This window comes from Erinaceus europaeus, chromosome 12 (genome assembly GCF_950295315.1).
Source record: "Erinaceus europaeus chromosome 12, mEriEur2.1, whole genome shotgun sequence".
NCBI lineage: Eukaryota > Metazoa > Chordata > Mammalia > Eulipotyphla > Erinaceidae > Erinaceus > Erinaceus europaeus.
In genome coordinates, this window is record NC_080173.1 from 53,229,622 (window position 1) to 53,254,759 (window position 25,138).

The 25,138-nt window shown below is 44.5% G+C and overlaps 1 protein-coding gene across 1 annotated transcript; it reads right to left on the bottom strand.

Annotated features, from left to right (window-relative positions):
• Positions 1–719: 719 nt before the first annotated feature.
• On the bottom strand, positions 720–3,708 carry HOXB13 (homeobox B13). Its single transcript, XM_007530017.2, has 2 exons — positions 3,005–3,708; positions 720–1,966 (listed from the first exon to the last, which is right to left on the bottom strand). The coding sequence occupies exons 1-2, from the start codon at positions 3,609–3,611 to the stop codon at positions 1,713–1,715; spliced, it is 861 nt and encodes a 286-aa protein (XP_007530079.1). The 5' UTR covers positions 3,612–3,708; the 3' UTR covers positions 720–1,712.
• Between the last annotated feature and the right edge of the window lie 21,430 nt (positions 3,709–25,138).

The following is a 25,138-nucleotide window of genomic DNA, read 5'->3' on the forward strand; positions in this document are numbered from 1 at the left end:
GGTGGGGAGAGAACCTTACACCTGCTTTCAAGGTCTTTCCAATTGCCCTCCCCACACGCCCCCCCCCCCACACACAAACACCTCATTTTTGGTAAATAGATTTAGAAGCTTTCCAACTCATCTTTTCCCGGGAGAGGAGCCAAGAATGAGATCCCATTACAAACACCTGAATCCCTGAGCTTAGGCTGCCGCCCCAGTTTTTCCTGGAAAGCTGCGAGTGGGCTTGGGCTCAAGGAACCTTGCGGCCAGACGGAGTTTTCCCCTACCTGCCAATCAATCACGTCTAACCAGCTGAACGTGGCTGGTCGGGACATCCCCATTTCAGGACCTTGGGGTACACTACAGACAGCAGGAAGACCCAGCACAAACCTGCTGGGTTTGCTTCGGTCATGGTAGTACTGGGCCTGGATACACGAAATCAGGGAGCCAGCAGAAAACACAGGGCCCCTGACTCTGCAAAGGACCGGTTTTCCCCAGGTTTCCGGAATTCTGCACCATGGGGCTCTGTCTACGTGGACAGGAAAACAGTTTATGCCAACCACACTCCGGTGTGTGGAAGAGGCAGGGTTAGGTTACCTGGAATGAACCAGCAATATGAAAAGTAAGTGGGGGACCTGCCCTTAGCAAGGCCTGGGCTGGGAGTTTCCCCACCCTGAACCTAGATCTCTAGGTTTCCGTTATTGTTTTTGTGGGGTTTAATCCACAAAAGGACCTGCCGCATTTCCAGGACCTTCTGGTAGTCGCTGGGAAGCAGGCAGAGGAGGGCCAAGTGGTAAAGGGGCCGTTTTCTGATTTTTCTTTCCTGTCTACCACCTACTAGGATCCTTAGGAGGCACCAGCTAAGAAATTGGCTATTGTTAATACTTTCTGGTTTGGTAACCATTTGTACCCGAAGGGACTGAATATAGGACTATGATTTATTTTATGGAACTCCCCAAAGCCCAAGAAACCATGGCCTGCTTGGACCCATCATCTCCAGGAATGTTAAGAGACTGGAAATTCATCGGGAGGAGGAGTGAGAAATGGTGAAGTATCCAGGCACTTTTGGGGACTGAAAGACAGTCCCAAGAAGGCGACTGCTAGCCTCCATTTTTACACAGAACAAAATCTAAGAATTGGAAACTGGAACTTTCAAAACCAATGGATTAAACCTTGGGGGTGGGCAAAGTCCATCCTGCCCAGTTGGCATTTCAGAAAAATGCTAACTAGGTAACTTAGGTACTGGGGGAGTCTGCCTTACTCCTCTCTCCTGTTGTCACTGGGGTGGAGAATAAATTTTCGAAGCAGAAGGAGTCCATGGGAAGTAGTGCTACTGTGGGTTTCCTCCCAAGTTTATTCATTAGCATTCCAATCCATGAAAGCCATTTCTAATGTGCTCTACAGAGCTTCAGATAGAAAGTATGAAACTAATTATTATGCGATCAGTACTAGTTTTAGTGATTTTTCTCCCTAGTCAAAATGAATTATTATGGTTCATGCAGGTCCTTTGGGCAGTGTTACTGTGGTACTGTAGGGCTGTGACTCTGGACCTTAGTGACTTGCTGGTAGATATGAAGTGCTCAGGCCATGGAATAGTCCAGGAACCCCAGTCTGGGAAGAGTGTCACCTTTGGCAGCCCCTCAGCAGAGTCTTGGCCCCTAATCTGGCCCTGAAAGGCTCCTGACCTCTCCAGGATCCCCACTTCCCCTCCCCTTCAAAGCCTGAGCACTTCTTCACAGAGTAGAGCTGGTCTTGACCTTGGCAAGGACCTTCTTCTCCTTGACCCTGCGGTTCTGAAACCAGATGGTGATCTGGCGCTCGGAGAGACTGGTGGCTGCCGAGATCTTGCGCCTCTTGTCCTTGGTGATGAACTTGTTAGTTGAATACTCACGCTCCAGCTCCCGCAATTGCCCCTTGCTATAGGGAATACGCTTCTTGCGGCCTCGGCGGTAGGTGCAACCATCTGGAAGGTGTTGTGCACTTGAATCTGCAGACAGGATGGGGGGGGAGGCAATTCTGCTCAGACCCCGCTCATGCAAACCCAGGCAGACCCCCACAAGCTAAATCATCCTGCTGGAACACGTAAGTCATCCTACAACGGAGGAACATGAGTTCCTACTCCCCCAAAGAATACAGTACACCTATATTTCTACCTGGGAAAGACTATCCTCCCAGAAGTCACCCTCACCCATCAGTATTCTCACACCTGCAAACTTGCAAACACAATCATGATGAGTAGCCAGCCCTTGCTGAAGATCACATATGCCAACCTGAATATGTGTTTTCAGACTCTGGTTCACTCCGATTTTAGAGCCACACTGTACAAGAAAGAACTTATTACACATACACACACACACACAAACACACACCAAGACACTTACCTAGATATGATCAAAGAAAATCTAAATATTCCTTTGGAAGTGGAGAAGCCTATCTGAGAGAAAATTGAGGGTTGTAGTTTTTAAACCAAGGGACATCTAATATGTCACACACACACACACACACACACACACACACACACACACTGAATTGAGAATGATTTAGTGCCCCCCCCCAACTAAACTGGAATCCTGAGTGGGAGACATAGTACAACAGTTGTGCAAAAAGACTTTCATGCCTGAGCCTCCAAAGTCCCAGATTCAATGCACCACACCACCATAAACCAGAGCTAAGACAAACAAACAAACAAACTGGAATTCTGCTGGTTAGGGACTTTCTGAGCTCCATCCAGTGGCAAAATGACTCTTAAAGCTTCCAGACATTGAAAGGCTGGTCCCAAGGCTGCCCAGGGCAGTAAGAGGGACCAGTTGCCCTCAGACTTCAGAAAGCACCAAGCTCAGACCCCTTACACTGAGCCTCTGGAGCCTCCACCCAGGCTCTCTAGTGGCCTGGACTCTCGTCCTGTGTCTGAAGCGCCAAGTGCCTCTTTACCGGCCCCAGTCAGGCCCTCCCTCCACTTCCTTCCAGGCAATGCGAATTAGGCCTACAACCAACTCTCAGCGAAGGAGACTCTAGTGTAGGTTACCTGCAAATGCCGCCTTCCAGAAGGGACCAGGTGGGTTCTGTTCTCCCTGGCAACACATCTGGCTGTTCCAGCCGTTGGTGAGGGCCCAGGGCTGGTAAGTGTCCACAGGCAGCAAGGAGTCATGGCGAGGCTCCCCGGGGGCGCCCAGGGTCTGCACCACGGACACATCCAGGTAACTGGCCATAGGCTGGTAGGGACCTGGGTAGCCCGAATAGAAGGCAAACTCGGTGGGGCGGCTAGGGTACTCCTCTCCCGCCACCGGCGTCTCTGCGGGGTAGGAGGTCAAGGGGGCCGCCTGGGCACAGGGTTTCAGCGAGCTCCGGGACACTCTGCAGGAGTAGTATCCGCCTCCAAAGTAGCTATAAGGCACCGGCGCTGGGGACGCGCCCTGGGGCACCCCGGGAGGGCACGGGTGGCACTGCTTTGGCGGTTCCGCCGAGCCTGGCAGTTCCAGGGGCGTGTAGCTGACAGTCGGCATCAGCGGGGGCGCAGCCTGGTGGCTGCTGGCCAGTGGGGAGTGGGCCACCAGATTCCGAGTCCCTCCAGTCCCCAGCAAGCCTTCTAGATCCTTGGCCCCGTCCAAGGTGGCATAATTGCCTGGCTCCATGGGGCCAAGCGTCGGCTCATGGGGTGCAGGGGTTTGGGGGTTACCTAGCTCGCTCTCCTCACCTAAGCCCCGGGGAAGCTAAAGTGTTTTAAAACTCTCGCAGCCCTCCGGGCACCTGCATTGGCCTGGCCCGGCCGCCCTGACGCAGGAGACGCAGGGCCGCGGGCACGCACGCTGATTGGCTAAGGCCTGGGGAGAGAGGCTAATAAAATCTTCATGGCAGAAATGCGAAAATACTTAACCCCCGCTTCTCTCTCTGGATATATCTGTCTCCTCTCTTTTGTTGCATTTGGAAACAATAAGAGAGAAAGGGGGTGTCTTTTTGCCGCATTCCAGATTGAAGAGACCCAAACCACTTGGGGGGTGGGGTGGGAAGTGGGGGAGTAGGATGAGAGGAAGGGAGCCAAGCTCCACCTCCACTGCCTCGTTTCCCTCCCTGGCTTTCAGTCTGCAAGGCTTTGGCAGGTTTAACGAGAGAATAAAAAGCTCTCCTTATAAAGAGTCCATCTCCTGGGGGGAAGGGGAGTCTTGGGGGGGTGGGGCTGGGAAGCCGCTCTGGGCCTAAAAGGGGAACTTGGGAATGTGCCTGAGCCAGAGGAGAGGGAAATGGGGGTGCTAGCGGGTATTTCTGGGAGTCCCTAGCTTTGGGTTCCCCGGTTCTGGCACCTCACGGCACTCCACGTGCCACGCCCCACCCCCTCCCGGATAAGTCGTACTGAACTGCTGCAGGACCCAGGGAAGTGCCTGGGACACCGGGCCACCAAGAACCTGACACCACAGTCCCAAGGCTCTGCAGGCCCTGATTGGGGGTGGAGGAAAGAGAGAGAACATCAAAGAAAGGGACAGAAGATCTGGATTCTGAGGCTCGTATTTGTTCGTTTTTGAGGAGGAAATGAAGTCTCTAGACATAGCCTTTGAAAGGGGTACAGATTTTAAGGGTGGGGAGAGAGACAGAGACAGGATGATGAAAACCAGAGACAGTAGTTCAGACAGGAAAACTGGAAGAGGGGGATGGAACAAGCGCCTATAAAAACTCAAGAATCCCCCCCCTTTTTTTTCCTTTCTTGGGATCTAAAGAATTTCAGGGAAGCCAGGCCTGGCTATCTAGCAGGGAACTGGTTGCCAGGATTCTGGACTCCAAAGATACAGTAACCTGACCTGTGTAGAACTAAAGATACAGTAACCTGACCTGTGTAGAACTACCCAGCCTCTCTGAGAAATTCACCCAGACTGAAGGCCTAGCAAGCCCAGGATACTAAAATGCTTCTTTCAGATTTTAAATGTCTTTTTTAATTTTTATTTTTTTTTAATCAAAGCACTGTTCAACTCTGGCTTATGGTGGTGCTGGGGATTGAACCTGGGACTTTGGAGTCTCAGGCATGAGAGTCTGTTTGCATAACCATTATGTCATCTACCCTCCGCCTTTTAAATGTATCTTTTTTTTAAGAGGAAAGTCTCAGTATTCTGTTTATTTATTCATTTTTGTTGCTTTTGTTGTTTTATTGTTGTAGTTGTTATTGTTGTTCTTGATGTCCTTGTTAAATAGGACAGAGAGAAATGGAGAGAGATGGGGAAGACAGAGAGGGAGAGAAAGATAGACACCTGTAGACCTCCTTCACCACCTGTGAAGTGATTCCCCTGCAGGTGGGAGGCTGGAGGCTCAAACCAGGATCTTTACACCGGTCCTTGCACTTTGCACCCGCTGCACTACTGCCTGACTCCCTCTTTAAATATCTTTATAAAGGAAGGGGTATATGGGACAGAGCATCCCAACCTCTGGAGGAATTATTTATGGTCATTCTGTTGGGTGCAAATCAAAGTAGATTTGTGGCACAAAACTATCTTTAACGGTTTTCTATTTCTTTCACTATCCTTCCCAAATCACATCTGTATTCACTTTTTCAAGAATCCAATTTTTGGAGAAACTAGGAGGTTTCCACTCCACACCAGAGTTAAGTCAGTTAGATAGAGCTGACCATCCTGAGCTCTAGCTGTCTTAAGTGGGCTCAACCAGGTCTATTCACCAACCTGAACCTAAACTTGGGCTATCTTTCTGGGAAACGGCCCATACAAATCAGAGTTGCTCTAAACTGTAGGGCTGTAGTGGAGATTCTAGATCACCTCCAAAGAACATTGTTAACAATGCAAGACACTAAACATAAAATCCACTGTGGACTTTATGTATTTGAAAGTAACACACGTGGTCTGGGAGGTAGAGCAGTAGATAAAGCACTGGACTCACAAGCATGAGGTCCTGAGTTCAATCCCTGGCAGCATACATACCAGAGTGATGTTCTTTCTCTCTCTCTCTCTCTCCTATGTTTCTCATTAATAAATAAAACCTTTAAAAAAAGAATTTATATAAAAAAAGAAAGTAACACACAAAGAAGGGGGAAGTGATATATTTTCAAAGTTTTCTAGTGTCTTATAACTTCTTGTCTAATTTTTTTTAAGGCAGAAACACCAGGACTATAACATCATGAGTGAGAATTATTTTTAAACTGGGGAGGAAGCTCAGCAGGTAGAGCACATGCATGTGTGAAGCCCCCTTCCCATTCTCATAAAATAAAAAAAGTTATTTATTTATTCCCTTTTGGTTGCCCTTGTTGTTTTTATTGTTGTTGTAATTATTATTGTTGTTGATGTCATTGTCATTGGATAGGACAGGGAGAAATGGAGAGAGGAGGGGAAGACAGAGAGGGGGAGAGAAAGTTAGACACCTGCAGACCTACCTCACCGCTTGTGAAGCGACTCCCCTGCAGGCGGGGAGACAGGGTCTTGAACCAGGATCCTCACTCTGGTCCTTGTGCTTTGCTCCATGTGTGCTTAACCCACTGCACTTCAGCCCAACTCCCAAGAAACGTATTTTTAAAAAATTTATTTAGTGGTCCGGGAGGTGGCGCAATAGATTAGTCACTGAATTCTCAAGTATGAGGTCCTGAGTTCAGTCCCTGGCAATCCACATACCAGTTATGTCTGGTTCCTTCTCTCTCTCCTCCTATCTTTCTCATAAATAAATAAATAAATAAATAAACAAACAAACATTTCAAACATTTATTTACTAATTAATGAGAAAGATAGGAGGAGAGAGAAAAAGAACCAGATATTACCTTGGCACATGTGCTGCTGGGGATTGAACTTGGGACCTCATGGTTGAGAATCCAATGCTTTATCCACTGTGCCACCTCCCGGACCACAAAGAAATATTTTTTAAGACTAAGAATTTTCACTGGCAGATGGTGTTTCTAGTTGATAGATGACAGCACAGACATAGATAGATCCCTAAATTAAAAAAAAAAAGTCATCCCCTATTACCTAGTAAATCCATTCCTGGGCATATAACCAACAGAAATGATTTTTTTTTTTTGCCTCCAGGGTTATTGCTGGTGCCTGGTGCCTGCACTACGAATCCAATGCTCCTGGAGGCCATTTTTTCCCCTTTGTTGCCCTTGTTGTTTATCATCATTGTTGTTGCTGCTGTCACTGTTGTTGGATAGGACAGAGAGAAATCAAGAGAGGAGGGGGAGATGGAGAAGGGAGAGGAAGATAAACACCTGCAGACTTGCTTCACCACCTGTGAAGCGACCTACTTGCAGGTGAGAGCCTGGGGGCTCACACTGGGATCCCTGAGCTGGTCCTTGTGCTTCGTGCCATGTGAGCTTAACCCACTGGGCTACTGCCCGACCCCCCCCCCAATGAATTTTTATAACTATCAAAACATACACACTGTGACCAAGGAGTTGACTCAATGGTAAAGCCTGAAACCTGCATGCATAGGGCTCTGGGTTCAGTCCCCTGAAATGTATATGCCTGAGTGGTGCTCTGTTCTCTTTCACTCTCTGTCTTTCTCATAAGCTAAATAAGTCTTTCTTTTTTTTTTAGATTTTATTTATTAATGAGAAATATAGGAAGAGAGAGAAAGAGCCAAACATCACTTTGGTACATGTGCTGCCAGGGATTGAACTGAGGACCTCATGATTGACAGTCCGATGCTTTATCCACTGCGCCATCTCCCGGACCACTCTTTCTTCTTTTTTTTTTTTAATTTTTTTAAAATTTTATTTTATTATTAGAGATGTAGAGAAATAGAGAGGGGAAGGGGAGATAGAAAGGGAGAGAGATAGAGAAACACTTGCAGCCCTGCTTCACCACTTGTGAAGCTTTTCCCCTGCAGGTGGGGACCAGGGGCTTGAACCTGGGTCCTTACACACTGTAATGTGTGCGCTTAACCAGGTGTGCCACCGCCTGGCCCCTCTTCTTTTTTTTTTTAATACTTATTTATTTATTCCCTTTTGTTGCCCTTGTTGTTTCATTGTTGTAGTTATTGTTGTTGTTGTTACTGATATCATCGTTGTTGGATAGGACAGAGAGAAATGGAGAGAGGAGAGGGAGAGAAAGATAGACACCTGCAGACCTGTTTCACTGCCTGTGAAGCAGCTTCTCTGCAGGTGGGGAGCCAGGTGCTAGCACCAGGATCCTCAAGACAGTACTTGTGTTTTGCTACACCTGCACTTAACCTGCTGTGCTACCACCCAACTCCCATAAGTCTTTCTTTAAAAGCATATGCTGGGAGTCGGGCGGTAGCGCAGTGGATTAAACGCATGTGGCACAAAGTGCAAGGACCGCACAAGGATCTGGGTTCAAGATCCCGGCTCCCCACCTGCAGGGGAGTCACTTCACAGGCGGTGAAGCAGGTCTGCAGGTGTCTATCTTTCTCTCCCTCTCTCTGTCTTCCCTTCCTCTCTTCATTTCTCTCTGTCCTATCCAACAACAACGACATCAATAACAACAACAATAACTACAACAATAAAACAAGGGCAACAAAAGGGAATAAATAAATAAATTTTTTTTAAAAAGCATATGCTACAGCTGGGGAAAATGGCTTAACTGTTAAACATTGAGCTTCCATACCTGGTCTGATCTTTAGCACTGCATGTACTGGAGTGATGCTCTGACTTGTCTTTCTGCCTCATGTGAATACCTCTCTCTCTGTCTCATATGTAATAAATAAAATATCTCTTTAAAAAAAACTTAACAAGGGAGCACACCTAGTTAAGTGCACATAGTACTAAGTGCAAGGACCTGCACAAGGATCCAGATTCAAGCCACAGCTCCCCATCTGCAGGGGGGGAAGATGCTTCACAAGCATGAAGCAAGTCTGCAGTTACTGTTCTCTTTCCCTTTCTGTCTCCCCTTGCCCTTTCAATTTCTCTGTGTGCTACCCAATAAAAATGGAAAAATGGCCTCCAGGAGCAGTGGATTAATAGTGCCAGCATTGAGCCCCAGCAATAACCCTGAAGACAAAAAAAAAAAAAAAAACTTAACAAAGAGCATATACTAGGCATTTTGTTATAAATATAAGTAATATCTATAACATTAAAATATAAATAATTCAAGGCTTCAGCCGAAGCCTGGGTAAATAAAACATGCTATAATTAAAGGATAGAGTCCCACATCATTTTAATTAATCAACATGTTTATGAGAGAACTGGAGCATCACTCTGGAACATGTGATGTCAAGGATCAAACTCAGAACCTCATGCTGGAGCGTTCAACACTCTTTCCACTGCACTATTTCTTAGGCTGCTACACAATAATTTGAAAAACTACTGGATACACAACATGGATGGCTTTCCAGATATGTATGTGAAACAGAGCTAGATGCAGCTAGGGAAATGTCTCTGCTAGACCATTGGACTTTCATGCCTGAGATTCCTAGTTCAGTCTCTTCCATTGCATGTATCAGAATGGTGCGCTGGCTTCTCTCTTCTTCTTCTTCTTCTCCTCCTCCTTTTTGAATGATTCTATTTCTGTGGAGCTCAAGGACAGATTGATGTATAGTAATAGAGGTCTGAAGGTATCACCCTGGACAGGGGAATTTCTGCATTCAAAGTCAATCAGGAAGCCTTCAGGGGTGCCGAAGAATGTTTTATTTTCTTATTTTTTTTATTTATAAAAAGGAAACATTGACAAAACCATAGGATAAGAGGGGTACAACTCCACACAATTCCCACCACCAGAACTGTGTATCCCATCCCCTCCCCTGATAGCTTTCCTACTCTTTACCCCCTGGAAGTATGGACCCAAGGTCATTGTGGGTTGCAGAAGGTTGAAGGTGTGACTTCTGTAATTGCTCCCCCGCTGAACATGGGGAGGAATTTTTCCTATCATAATATGGATGCTATTTATATGGATGTGTGACTCCATGAAAACTCAAGCTGTGGGAGTCAGGCGCAGCGGGTTAAACGCACATGGCACAAAGCACAAAGGCAGGCATAAGGATCCCCAGTTCGAGCCCCTGGCTCCCCACTTGTAGGAAGTCGCTTCACAAGTGGTGAAGCAGGTCTGCAGGTGTCTATCTTTCTCTCCTCTCTGTCTTCCCCTCCTCTCTCGATTTCTCTCTGTCCTATCCAACAACAACAACAGCTATGACGACAATAGCAACTACTACAAGCACAACAACAAGGGCAACAAAATGGGAAAAATAGCCTCCAGGACCAGTGGATTTGTAGTGCAGGCACCAAGCCCCAGCAATAACCCTGGAGGCAAAAAAAAAAAAAAGAGAGAGAGAGAGAGAGAAAGAAAATTCAAGCTGTATGCTTGCTATTGCAGTAATTTATCAGTTACAGCTCAGTTTTTAGAAGGAACCATAATTAAAAATTGTAAAGAGTCATGGCAATATTGCCCACCACTGTTCTTTTTACTTATGTAATATTCATAGCTATGGCTTGTCCATAGAACTAAATAGCAAAGTGTATCTAGTGGCATCCTTGTGGAACCTAGAGATGACCAGCTCAAAACTGCCCTAGAGAAGCTCAGAAGATGAAGGCCCATATGTAATAATATTCTCACTTTAATACAAACAAGTTCTAGGGAGGAGTTTTGTCCTTTACTTAGTATTTAGTAGATACCAGGGAACCATTCTGGATATACTATTTATTAGCATGTGAGCACATGCACAAATGCTCTCATTTCTTGTACATGTATGTGTATGTGTGCGCATAATCTGCCAGTCCTCTATCATGAATCTCTCTTGGCATCTCATGCCATGGGATTAAACATCCTCTCTGGAAAATGGGGATGATAAGTCCTACCTCACAGTATGTGAAGATGAAACAAAATTTGTCACAGGAAAACATTTCGTAGAGGGTGTGTGTGTGTCTTCTACTAATAAACTCCAAGTCACCTCTCCAAATGAAAAAAAGACAGTTGCCATAAAGAGTGCCAGCCACTTCTCTCAGAGCTGAGTAAACTGTGGAGAAACTGAGGCTCAGAACTTCCAAACCCTTTCTGGGACTTCACTGGAGTGAAGGGCTGACATCTCTGGCCAGCCCAGGCAGGAGGACCTCCCAGCCAGCCTGTGGGAGCCAACCCTTCTCTCAGACCCGAGGCTTCTTTTGTGTCTCCCAGCAGACTCTCCCTACACCCTCCCCCAACCCCTCCAGCCCCCCCTCACTGGCCAGCCAAAAAGCACTGAAAGCCTCAGCTCTCTTTTACATACCGGCTAGACACCTCCAGGAAGGTCAAGGCCAAGTTGAAAGTTAAGAGCCTGTTTACCTCCCAGAGCCCATTCAGAGAGGCCCTGCAGACGCCCTGTGACCTTTACTGCCGGGTCTTTGAGCAAGGCCGCGGCTCCCTGGGGTGTTCCGGCCTGGGGACTTGGCACCTCGGTGTCAGCTCCCGCCCTCGCCCGCCCGGGCTGGGGACCGCCACCCAGAGGGGGCGAGAGAGTCCCATCTCCCCACTTGGGGGCATTTGTTAAATTATTTTTATTTTGTTTTATTTGTAAGGTAAAGTAAGGGCCCGGTGCCTCGAGTCTCCCAACTGGAGCAATGTACGACGAGGCTGCGGCCTCGGGAAGGTTGTGATGTGTATTGAGGATTTTTTTTATTCCCGCGGAGACGCTTCCTTCTCTGAAATGGTGGGGTTCCGCTGATCTTTGCCGCTCGGCCTAGATAAGATGCTTGTGGTTGCATTTTATAAAAAAGACCTGACTGGGGTGCGCTCTTTCGTGTTTTCTTACAATCTCTTCTTCCCCCCTCTATGCTATTTCCTCTGTTTTCAGTCTCTTGGGATATTTTTCTTTTTTTTTTTCTTCTGCCTTTCCTCCACAATGTTGATTTTGCCTTTTTGTGTGTGTGTGTGTGTGTGTGTGTGTGTGTGTGTGTGTGATTCATTTCGTTTTGTTTCCTTTTGTCTTTATTGCTGCCGATTTCTGATTTCTGCGTCCTTCCGCACCCATCGATTTACATTTTCTCCTACTTAGATTTTTTTTTTCTTACTCCCTCTGTCACTTACCCTGCTTCCCTCTTGTGTGCATTTTGTTCTCTCGTTTTTTCTTTCATTTTCTCTTTTTTCTTTTTTCCATCCCTATTTTTCCATCTCTTCTAGTTCCTTGGTGGTTTTTTTTTTTTCCTACTTCTTTTATCTCCACTTAATTTTCTCTACCCCTTCCACCAACACACTCACTTTTTGTCCCTTTTTCTTTTAATTTCCCATTGCTTTTCTCTGAAGTTGACCAAGGATCTATTGGGTGTCAGCTCTCAGAAGGCCTTGAGTCTGCCCTTGTCAGCGGGGCAGCTTTGCAGGGCAGCCTGGAGCAACTTTGCTGCCAGCAGCTAGAACAAAGTGGCAAGATGAGTGATGAGAATAAGACCTGAGGTCTTTTCTCCTGCAAAGAAGTCAGGCTGGACCTCTCCTGGTTGTAGTAGAAAATCTTTTAGGCAAACAGATGTTGGAGTCCAGGAGCTAGAAGAGTCACAGAGACTAGCAGCATGGCTGCCTGAGAGGTTAATGTCATTCTCCACATCCTTCCCCACCCAGGCAGCCCTGCAACATCCTTGCTTGTCTCAGGACTAGCAAGCTCAGCTACACTGTTGTTGCTGCCCACTCTGAAGGCACTTTGAAACTTGGAGGAGTCCTGAGAACAAAGAACTGTGAGTGAAATCAAGCAGAAGGAGAGGGAGACAGTGAGGAAAGAAGGCTCAGTGAAGAGAAAACAAGAGCTCCCCTCTGCTAGAAAGATGCAGGAGCCAAGCCCACTGCTTCTTGCCTGTCATAAGAGTTGCAAAGCCAGCTGATTCCAGAGTTCCCAAGCCCCTGGGCTCTGTGTGTGTGTGTGGGGGGGGGGGTCCACCTCCAATACAACCCAGAAAAGTCCAGCCCCAATCTGACCCAAACCATTAGGAATTCTGGACCCTCTCCACCTTGTAGAGTGCAAATCTTAGGAAATGTTTTCTTCTAACTCAGTTAAACGAAGTCATTTTCACCCTCTCTGCACTCTGTTTTCTCTTCTGCTATGTGTAAGGGGGGAAGGACTCCTTAAGAAGGATCAGATGCTCATTAAGACTAAGAGTGTTCACTGTGACTGTGGGCAGACAGGAGGGAAGGAAGCTTACTGGAGGTTGAGGGCATTACTCTGGTATAAAACCTAGTAGGTAACCAGAAAGAGATTCACCACAAAGACATGTATATATGTTCACACACACAGAGACAGACAGAGAGGAAGTGAAGTAATGATGTAATTCTCATATGGGAATCTACATTTTGGGGACTTGCAACAGCTTCCAGCATCTAAGAACTCAGCTTCCTTTGTTAGAAGAAATCCCAGGGTCCTGGGTGGGACTCAGAGATGGAAAATACTATTTTTAAAACCTACCTGCAAATTCAGAACAGCTGTTTTCAAAACACAGTTTGAATTTTATTTCTGATTCTGATTCCTCTTTCCTTGATGAAAGGTCTGAACTCCTAGGACTTAACCACCTTGTAGCCCAACTCCCTCTTCTTCTCTCTCCCAGCCCCACAGAAAAAGCTTTCCTTCTCTTTTGGAACTTCCCTATCTCTGTCTTGTTCCCCTTTTCAGAAAAATGCTGATTGGGTGATAATTATCAGAATAAATATTAGCTAATCTAAGGCTGCTAGACACAAAGACTATGAATCTTCAAGCCCCAAACCAGGAGGAGGGTTGGTGCTGATACCCTGGAAGCTCAAGTTCAAGTCCTAAACTTACTTATTTATTCAGTTCAGGCTGCTGAACTGAAGCTGTAGGTGTGAAGTTTCAGAGACAACATGCTTGGAGTTTGATTTCTGATTCTCATTCCTCTTTCCCTTGCTGAAAGGTCTGAACTCCTAGAACTTAACCATCCTGTAATCCAACTCTCTCTTACTCTCCCAGCCCCACAGAAAAAGTTTTCCTTCTCTTTTCCCACTAAATTTTCTCATCCAAAAAGCAGTGTTAGGAAACTAGCTCCTCCCACCCCCATATTATCTGCCTTTCTAGTTCTCAGACCGATCTTGAGATAAGCAGTGTATATAGTTCCTGGTTATTGACTGAGGATTCCAACTTTAGTAAATTTCATCTGAGCTAAGTCCCCGAAGTTCCAGGCCAGTCATTTATTCCATTCAGCAACTGATAAGGTTAAAGACACCCAGCTAATTGTCTGAAGCCTATCTAAACTCACTCTCATAGCCCAGAACGGATCTGGGACCATTCCAGTGACTCTAACAGGGCACTGGGCTCATAACCTGTCTTGGTTCTGCATCAGTTTGGCTTAAACTAGTTCCTTTTCTCCTCCAGTCTCTAATGGTTTTCTTTTCTTTTTTTAAAATTTTATATTATTGGATACAGACAGAGAGAAGTTGAGATGGCAGGGGGAGGTAGAGAGGGAAAGAGAGAGAGACACCTTCAGCCCTGCTTCATCACTTGTAAAGCCCTCCCAGTGCAGGGACCAGGGGCTTGAACCTAGGTCCCTGTGCACTATAATGTGTACACTTAGCCACAGGCACTACTGCTTGATCCCTCTTTAGTGGTTTTCTAAGACTTGTGAGGAGATGAAATGCTTTTAAGTTGGAAAAAATCACCCTAAAAAAATCCTTATTTTTTGGGAGTCAGGCAGTAGTGCAGTGGGTTAAGCACAGGTGGAGCAAAGTGCAAGGACTGGTGCCCTGGCTCCCCACCTGCAGGGGAGTCACTTCACAGGCAGTGAAGCAGGTCTGTAGACAGCTGTCTTTCTCTCCCCCTCTGTCTTCCCCTCCTCTCTCCATTTCTCTCCGTCCTATCCAACAACAATAGTTATCTACAACAACAATAAAGAACAAGGGCAACAAAAAGGGAAAAAAATAAATATATATTATCATTTCTTTTTTGTTGCAAAGATATTTAAGGTCTAGTCTCTGAAAAAATCTGAAGTATATAGTACAGTATTTTTTTTTTACTATAATCCCTAGGCTTTGTAGAACTTATTGACGTAGTTGCAAATTTGTACCTTTTGACAAACTATTTTACTTAAATGTGCAGGAAAATACTCAGTTGCTTATTAACTTAATATGTTTGCCAAATACTAGTTAGATGCTAGGAATACTGGTTTACAAAACAAAAACCCTGTTCTTAAGTAGGATATATAGAGGAAAAAGAAAACACCCAATGTGTTTCCCTAGGTTCTTATCTAAGATGCTCTCCTACCCAATAAAGACAAAATGACAGGAGAAAACCAAGAAGTAATTTCATAATGTGCCTACCTCCTGCACACCTGGGAGAGATACCCAGGAAAACTGAAACTCCTTGAAATGGCCCAAGACACCACCTTAAATATCATCTCTAATCAAAGATAAATATGTTTAGTGGGGAGCAAGTTTCAGGAGGTAACTAAGAAAAGTACAGTAAATATGGTATGGTCGATTTTTTTAAAAACCGTTTAACTATGTTTGGTTTCCATAGAGTGTAAAGTTTCACCTACTTCAGGTTAAAGGAGTTTGTAGCTGCTGTTGGTCCTGGGTGCCCGAAATCTTTCTCTAGAGACGAAGATTTTTTTTTCCTCCCCTCATGTTGCTAATATGCCAGACTAGGAGTTGGGAGAAGATTCTTAATTTTGGAGGTTACTGTGTAGAAACTAACACCAGGGATTAAGGATCTAGAAACTCAGATGGACTAAGAAACTTTCTGCTGTAAAAGTATTTAGAACCATATCAAATTAGGGGATTATAGAAGTTTCCCTTTCTTCCTTTCTCTCTTTTTTCTCTTGAAGAAAAGCACCAAATTTTTTAGTTACTCAAACTGATCATCTGGTATTTGGAGCTGGGTGGAGATGTCCCAAGAGAGCAATCAGTTTTAGTCAGCTATTTGTTGGAGTGACTAGGTGACAGCTGCCTAGTGTGTGTGTGTGTTTGGGGGGGGTGGGGAACAGAGGGAAGAAGCAGGCTTGCCCAAGTCAGAATGAATTGATCTTAGGAAACTGATGGCCACTTCCATGTTTCCAGACATCTTTGAGCTGCTGCAATGGGAGTAGGAGGAGGGCAGAAAGCAGACAACAGTGCAACTGGATGCAGCGTTCCAACTTCCAGTGATGCCCTCAACTGGATGCCCTCAACTTCCAGTGATGTCTCTTTCTCCATTTTAGTCCCCGGGAGTCCCAGCAGTCAGGCAGACTGGGCTATTAATTTATAAGCTTTATGGGCTCTGAGTGCTTTTCAAGTCCCAGTATCATGTCTATTAGGTCTTAAGGGGTCAAACTTTAGTCACAAGGACACTTCTCTTCCAGATTTAAGGCAAAACCAGAGATCCCTTTTTTTTTTTTTTTTTTTTAACCAGAACACTGCTCAGCTCTGGTTTATGGTGGTAGTTGGGGGAGGGGTGAACCTGGACTTTGGAGCCTTAGGCATTGGAGTCTCTTTGCATAACCATTATTCTATCTTCTCCCAGAGGGATCCCAATTTCTTATTACTGAAGTCAATCTAGAAACTTTCTCAAAATGTGGCTCAGCCTTCAGAGGTCCAGATAGGAGCTTAGAGTAGACCTTGGTTCTTCATCCCCTCCAGTCCCTTAATTCAGATCCAAACCACTAGGATCTGGAACAGACCTTCCCAGATCTCCAGCTGCCTAGCCACGTATATGTTTGTGTGTGCGGTGGGGGTGGAGGTGGGGGGTGTAGACAGGGACTGGAGCTGGTTCTGTCTCTCTCTCTTCTGTGTGGCTTTCTAGCTTCAAGAATGACTCGTGGGACAGCCCTAGAGGTAGTGACTCTTGTGATGGAGCTTTGAATTTGAAAGCACAGCATATACCAGAGTACTGCTATAGCCTCTATCTCTTTTTGAAGTCTCTATTTCATGAAATAGATAAAAACCTTTTCAAAAAATCATCTGTTGAGCTGAGAAATCGATCAATGTTTATAGCATGAGTCTTACGTTATAAAAGGTCTTTGGTTTGAGCCCTTGTTTCTCTCTTGCCCTCTTTTCCCACTCCCCTCAAAAAGGAGTCACCTATCCCAAGGGTGACTGTCCCAAGGGTCCAGGAGAGGCACAAATGAACTGCAAGCCAGCCTATACTCCAAAGCCCTGCAATGCCTGTGCTCCATGCATGTTAAGCGGGTAAATCAGCAGTCTTAGCACAGGAGAATTCATAGGGACCAGAGTAAACCCAAAAACTTCCCATCAAGATGAATTGTGACCTAAGGATCTTCCTACTTTTGTCCCCAGAGTCTTGTTTCTTTGCTTTCCATGTATTCAAACACTGGGTTGGGCAAGTTTTCCAGTAGTTCAGCCAGGACACTGTACCCTATGGAGGTTTACCCTGGGCAGGTAAGGTCCCTAACCTTGTACAGCTGCAGCTGGAAATCTTGGGAACTCCTCCCAGGCTGAGCCCTCTAAATCAGTGCGTGTACCCTGCCCTGCAGGAGTCCCTCACTCCCCCCTCCAAAAAAAAGGAAAAAGGAAACAGAGGTTTGACCTTAAAACCTACCTTCTAAAGCAAAACCTGCTTAGTTTGTTGGTTTAAAAGTAGTGAGCTGCCACCAGGCCACGTTTAAGACCTGATCCTCCCTGGATCCTCTTAGCCAGCATCTAAAGCTTCCCGCTTGGCTCCCCGTTGCCGCCTGTACTCCTTGGGGCGATCCTCATCTTCCAAACAGCTGTGCGCGACCCATAATGCCCAGTGAGTATCTTTCACTTTATCTCTACAACAACAGAACCACAGAACCGAGTAGAGGCTAATGAACAAAAAATCCTAAACTCCAGCACCAGGTCTTCCTTTAGGTAGGCACTGAGCATTTGGCTATGTGCAAACACCGTGTTGCATACAGTTTTTACATGAAAATTAGTCTCATTAAAAAGTAAAAAGTAAGTCTCATTAAAAAGCCTAGAAAACAGCTCAGTGTGGAATCCCCATGCACTAAATTTGCCTGAGTAGAGCTTTACACTGGTTTTGCTGCACTCTCCATATATATTAGTTAGTTAGTTAATTAAACATTTTAATGAAAATGCAAAATAACATCAAAATACTTGGAACTCTTTAACAAAGAAAGGGAAGAAAGGATTTGGGAAAAATAAAATGCTGACTCCAAAATTAAAGTAACTTTCACCATCCTGTTTCACCTAAGTCTTTGTGAGCAATAAAAAGGCCATGCCTGGAAATTTTGAAAACCCACAGTGCTGCAGTGAAGCAAAGCAAAGCACGGTGGGGTCATTGGGGGCCAACACACTTTCTAATTCTCACCCCTACATGGAAAAGATGGCTTGAAGATTTTGACCTTGATTCTGTTGATGGCCCTCAGAGCTTCATCCCTTGGAATTAAGGATAAGTGTGTGTGTGTGTGTGTGTGTGTGTGTGTGTGTGTGTGTGTGTGTAGAGGGATGTGGATTTACTGCTTTATATATTTGTTTTCTAAATATTTCACATTTACAAAAACATAAGCATAAGAGAGTAATAATCTTTTGTACCCTTCATCCAGGCAATTTTATTTCATTTTTTTTTCCTGGAGGATTTTTTTTACAGAAAATTAGAGACACCGTTTTATCCCAAAATACTTCAGACTGAATCTTAAGCAGAAAAGATTTTTTTTCTTGTTATTTGTTTTAATTTTATTGTTTAAGAGAGCTTCCATGTGATTTATTACTTGTAACAAACTTAACAATAATCCCTTACTGCATATTTATGTTTTCAATTGTCTCAAAAATGTCTTTATACAATTTTTTTTTCAAATCATGATCTAAGCAAAGTCCACACATTATGTTTGGTTCCTATGTCTTTCTTTTAACAAATTAATCTATTTATTTTGCCACCAGGGTTGTTGGGACTTGGTGCTTGTACAACTCCCCCGGTCTCAGTAGTCATTTCCCCCCTCTGTCCTTCTCTTTTTGATAGAGGGTAAAGGACATGAGAAAAGATGAGAAAGAGAGAGACCAGTAGTATGGCTCTTCTGATAATGAAGCTTCTCTCCTGCTGTTTGGGGCAGGGTAGGTGCATAATATCTCACTGTTTTCAAGGTAGGATAACCAAGTTTACTTGCCTTGCCTTCTCTTACTCCTTCTTGTCCCAAAGACACCATGTTTTCTTAAAAACTTTATTTATTGGGTGGGAGTAAATAACATAATGGTTATTCAAAGACAGTCTCATGTCTGAGGCGCTAAAGTCCCAGGTTCGACCCCCTGCACCACCATAAGCCAGAGCTGAGCAGTGCTCTGGTAAATAAAGAATAAATAGGGAGTCAGGTGGTAGCGCAGCATGTCAAGAGCATGTGGTACAAAATGCAAGGACCAGCTTAAGGATCAGGTTTGAGCCCCCAGCTCCCCACCTGCAGGGAAAGTCGCTTCACAGGTGGGGAAGCAGGTCTGCAGGTATCTGTCTTTCTCTCCCCCTCTCTGTCTTCCCCTCCTCTCTCCATTTCTCTCTGTCCTATCCAACAATGATGACATTAATAACAACAATAATAACAACAACAATAATAATAACTACAACAATAAAGCAACAATGATGACATTAATAACAACAATAATAACAACAACAATAACAATAACTACAACAATAAAGCAACAATGATGACATTAATAACAACAACAATAATAATAACTACAACAATAAAGCAACAAGGGCAACAAAAGGGAACAAATAAGTAAATAAATAAATATTTTTAAAAGAATAAATAAATAAACTACTTATTTGTTTTATTTGATAGAATAGAGAACTTGAGGGGGGAGTCAGAGGGAGAGGGAGGGAGGGAGAAAGAGAGAGAGAAAACTGCTGCACTGCTTCACCATTCATGAAGCTTCCCCTTGAAGGTGGGGACCAAAGTCTTGAACCTGGGTTCTTGTGCATGGCAATACATGCACTTAACCAGGTGTGCCATCACCCACCCAGCCCCAAGGCATCATGCTATAGGGAGCTCTGATATGTTCACCATGCCAGCAATTCATGCATGGGCTGACAGTATTTTTTCTAACCCTCACTGTCCACATCTTTGAAATGGAAATGATTGTCTCTACTCAACCTTCCATACAAGGTTACTTAGAGACAAACAAGAGAAAGATGATTATGTAACTACAGTTACTCCTCTCATAGGTAGTGATATACAAGGAGAAGGTAAGTTTTTTTCTTCCTGCTAATGGAAGAGGAACCAGCCAACAAGCTTGTTCTACTGGCCTCATATCTGTGGCAAAGCTCCTCAGCACCCCCTCTACACACACACACACACACACACACACACACACACACACACACACACATACACACACACAATATATATATGAAATGTTACTTCTCTCACAAGATTAAGTAGACTCTTAGGCTTGACCTGAGTTGCTATTTCCTGGCACAAGGAGTATCAGGATGCCCAGTCCTCTTTCTCAGGCACTGTCAAGGAACAATCCTAGAACCAAAATTTTCTCAGCCCTGAGCCACCCACCCCACTACTCATATGCATTCCCTCTTTCCAGGGCTTTGAGCTTTAGAGTATTAACCACCCCCCAAAGGCACAACTTGTCTACAATAAGAACTCCAATGAACACCGGCAGGGCACTGGATACAAAAGTTGTAGGAGGACCAATGTAGCTGCAAGTCCTCTTTGCAGCCCCCGCCCCCCCACACACCTGGTGAGAGAAAGATAATAGGAACCAGTGTAGAATGCAGCTCAGACATCTCTGAAGAGTCTTCACATTTTTCATTTCTCAACTACACCTAGCTCATAAAAAGCCAATGGATGTAATAAATGCTCTCTTGCAGGACATGGTTTTAATTAATTATTGGGTTATTCAAGGTGACTCATGTGTGAAATGCAATTTGTTCTCATAAATTAACTCTCACATAATCCATCCTGAATAACAGGCTGCTTGTGATCCTTTCTAGAGACTTACACAAATCTTTTTTTTAATTATTTTTTAAAACTTTTTTTAAAATTTTGTTTTCCCTTTTGTTGCCCCCCCCCCTTTTTTTTTTTTACTGTTGTTGTAGTTATTATTGTTATTATTGATGTCATCATTGTTAGGACAGAGAGAAATGGAGAGAGGTACTGCTTGATTCCTTAGACTTACACAAATCTTATATGAATCCTCCTAAGGACTTGGAAGGAAAAGTGTGACTTTGGCAAAAAAAAAAAAAAAAACCTCAGCAAAAGATACTAACAAACTGGGTATTATTTTCTTAACATATGACTTGATGGGGTTTCTGTATAAGTACCGCACGCTTAACAGACTGTGCCACTGGAGCTCCACATAGGGTTCATTTCTTATAAGATCTGGTGTTGCAACCAGGAGGTAGCTCAGTCGCTAATGTGCTAGGGTCTCAAGCATGAGGTCCTGAGTTCAGTTCCTAGTATAGTATGTGCCAAAGTAGTAGCCTGGTTCTCTCTCACCCTCTTGCTCCTATCTGTCATTAATGAATAAAATAAATTTTAAATAAATTTTATACACACACATTTAAATATTTTAGTCACTAGTTTTATAATATCTGCAAAGGGCCTGTGAAGCTATCTCCCCACAGAGCAGAAATTTATGCTGAATTTGCTTCAGGTGACCTGCTACTGCTGTGGCCCCTGAAATTCAGTCTTTATTATTAAGATGCAGGTTTGTTTGGCATCATGACTTCTCTGTTGTGTGCAGTGTGGAATTGTTCTCATTTGGGATTTATACATCTTTATGCCTACCTTTAAATGCCTTTTCCTTCAGACCTCACAACTACAAAATAGGCTCCTTCCCAGGGGGAGCTTCCGGATGCCCTTAGAGCCTTTAGCACTGTCCACAACATAAGGAAGTTTAATGAAAGATGAAAGAAGGGTGGGTGGCAGTTTGCTGGGAAGGGGAAGTTGTTCATTTAGAGGGAATCTGGAAATGCAGGGGAGTCTGATGATTTGCCTTCACTGGTCAAGAACTCTCCTTGCCATGTTCCTCCCTCAGACCCACACTGTGCAGATCAAGGGTGGGGTGGGAGAGTAGGAAAGAGGCTGGGGTCCAAGGTCAAATTTGAGTGCCTCACCCAGAGTTCAACCAGAGAAGGACTAGGAGGTTCCAGCACTGTGCCTGGATTCCTGCCACAGACAAGAGTGCATGTGTGTGTGTGTGTGTGGGGGGTGGGGAGTAAAAGGGAAACTTCTGAAAGAGCAGGATGACTTGTTTCTCCCTGTCTTGGAAGACTGAGCCAGCTCTAAGCTAAGAAAAGCCTCTTCCATTTTATTTCCCTTGTCATTTTTTTTTTCCTCTTTTAAAATTTCCTTCCTTGATTTGAATACCACAATTTACTTACAGGTTTCCCCTACTATCTGAAAGTACAAACTTCCTATTATGTATGCTTTTGAAGGTTATTTTGTGGGCCTGAGAACCTTACCATCATTCATTTATATGGAAAATGTTTAGCATTCCCAGTCCTAAAAAAGAAATGTCCCAGTAGGAACATTTTGCTTTTCAATAGTGGGGGAAACTTGAATTTGTTTTATTAGTGAAAGGAAAGCTGGATTCCAAACATATCTCCACTTTCTCCAGACCTCAGAACTATAGTCCCAGTTGTTTTCCAAAGTTGTTTTCCCCACACCTCACATCCCCATAAACCTGGGAAAGTCTGTGTTCTAGTTGTAGTCACAGCCTGGAGTTTTTTTTTTTTTTTTTTCCCACTCTTAGACAGGCAGAGGAGACTCCAGACTCTTCTCTCTGACCTACTTGAGTTCTTTATTTCAGGAGAATGATTTGAAGTAATTTTAAAGTGTACGGGGATTTAATAAACACAGTTGGCATCAAATGACTGTCTCATGAAGGCAAACATGTTGTTGTTGTTTTTCCAGATCCCCCCACCCCCCAGGGTGCTACTTAGCTCTGGTTTATGGTGGTGTTTGGGATTGGATCTGGGAGCTCAGAGCCTCAAGCATGAAAGTCTTTTTGCATAACCATTATGCTATCTCCCTAGTCTAAACATGTATATGATATAAAATAACCTAAACATGTTACCCACAGACATCTGCTCCTCCCAAAGACAGACTGATAGACCTACAGTCAGCAGCTGTGTCCTCTCACTGGAGATTCTGACCCAGTGCTTGGAGAAGCCAATCAACAGGAGGTGCTAAACCCATAGAAGCCTCCTTAAAGAAATAGATGTCTGTGACAGGGAGAAAAAGATAGGAACAGATAAAGAGAAAGAAAAAAGAAGGACAGAGCAGATAAGTCCTAGAGAACAGGACAGGAGGACAGTGGGGGCCAGAATCACCTAAAGCTACTGCTGACACAGATAGAGATCTCCAAGCTCAATATCCACTAGCTTGGCTTTCTAAGATGCCAAAGTAACCAGCCAGCTAAGCCATTCCACAGGAAATCAGCCAGAGCCATTGTTTGGCTTTTCCTCAACCAAACAGTAGTTGATTGGCTGGAATTTTTACTTTCCCTGAGTTGTTAGTTTCTATGGTCAGCCCCTCTTTCTTTGTCCTTCACCAAGGAATAGAGAAGATGCCCCCCACCTCCCCACTCCCCCAGCCAAGAGTCTATCAACTGGCTTGGGGAGGATAACCTCTCACCTAAACTGATAACTAGAGAGAAAGTGCTTTTGGTTGTTGTATATGAACAAAACAACCTGTAGTGAATTAAATCTCTTTGATCAGATTATAGGCCAATATTTTTCTGTCTTGCTTTTCTCTCTCCTTTTAATAGAGAACTGCTCAGCTCTGGTTTATGGTGGTGTTGGGGATTGAACTTGAAGCTCAGAACCTTTTTGCATAACCACTATGCTATCTACCCAGCCCCTACCCACATATCTTAAGTCCCCAAAAGTCTATGGGTTTTTTTTTTAAATCTTTACTATTAGTCTTACACTTGATCACATTTACACAAAGGAAACTGGAGCATTTGAGCAAATACTTGTTTCCAAGCCTGTACCCCACTTCCATTGAACAGGCACAGATCTTTCCTGCATCTAAGTTTCTTTGGAGGGCACTGGCAACACTATGAGAATCCCCAGGAAGGAGGGAAAAGAGGGAATTACTGCTTGTAGAGCAAATTCAATTAGTTCCTAACTCCTTCCTTGCATAGATCATTTTAATCTCAGAGGTCATTTAATCTCTGGGGAAGCACCAGGATAGCATTTGTCTTGCTGGTTTTGAATCACAGTCTTCCACCCCAGGGATCCTTGTGGGAGGGTGGGATCTCCCCATCCTGCAGCACTCCTTCTAGCCCCAGTTCTCACCCGATTTGCCCCCTCAGGTTTGCCTAGAACACTATTGATGAGGAGACCATCCCCAATATTTTTTTTCTTGACCAATTAAAATAAATCTTTAACCTTTCTATGCTTGCGTTTTCCTATATTCCCTTGAATGATAACTGAAGTTCAGGTTCAGGAAGCAAAGGGAAGAAACCAGGACAAAATTGTAGGGAGGAAGACTGAGGTCAAACACAAGCTGCTTCTGCGAAGCAGAGCCGGAGGCGGGTCGCTCCAAGGACACTGCAAACAAGCGCCCCCAAAACAAACCGGTGAGAGCAGTTGCCCTGAGCTGCAGCCAGTTTTTGCCCCATATTTTCTCTCAGGTCATCAGCTGGGGGCACAGAATGTGAGGATCAACCTCTGGACCCCTACTTTCCTCAGCAAATCTTCGGGAGACAGGCTCTGCGAGTCTAGCCGCTGGCTTCCTTTTGAAAAATGCGAGTCAGCTCTATCCAGTGCGACTGCCCGAAGCGGGCCGCTATGGTCTGAGGCTGGGGGAGGCCGCAGAAGGGCACAGACGGAAGGAGGATGGGTGGGCTGGGGTAGCTGCAGTGCCCAGATGCCCCTCGGCTCCTCCGCAGGCGCCCACCCGGACAGCCCTGACTTATTCTGTCAACACCCGGACTAAGTGTTGCGCACGAAAGAAGGGATTTGTAGATCTACTCAGCCAGAGGGATCCGTACGGCTCCGAAACGAATGTGTGCTTCAACTTGAAAACGAATGGTTTAGCTTAAATTTTAGTCCCAGCAGTGCAAGTAATTTTCCCTTTCACTCTTCACTTGGCTGTATACAATTGACCTAGACGTTTTAAAAAATCTTTTTTAGTTGTCGCCCCATACCCCAATTTTTTTAAAACCCAGACTACCAGTTAAATACCTGTTTTGCCACCGGTTTCATTTAAATTCGGTACATTTGCTTCAGAAAAAAAAAATCAAATAGAAAAATTTGCTCTAATAATGAAAAATAAAACTAAGTCAAAATTTGATTTCTAGTAGTGCTCATCATCTTGGGGAAAGTACATTTTAGTTCGTTGTAATGGTTGTTTAGATCAGAGCATAAATAGAAATGCAATTGCTTTTTACTTTTTCTG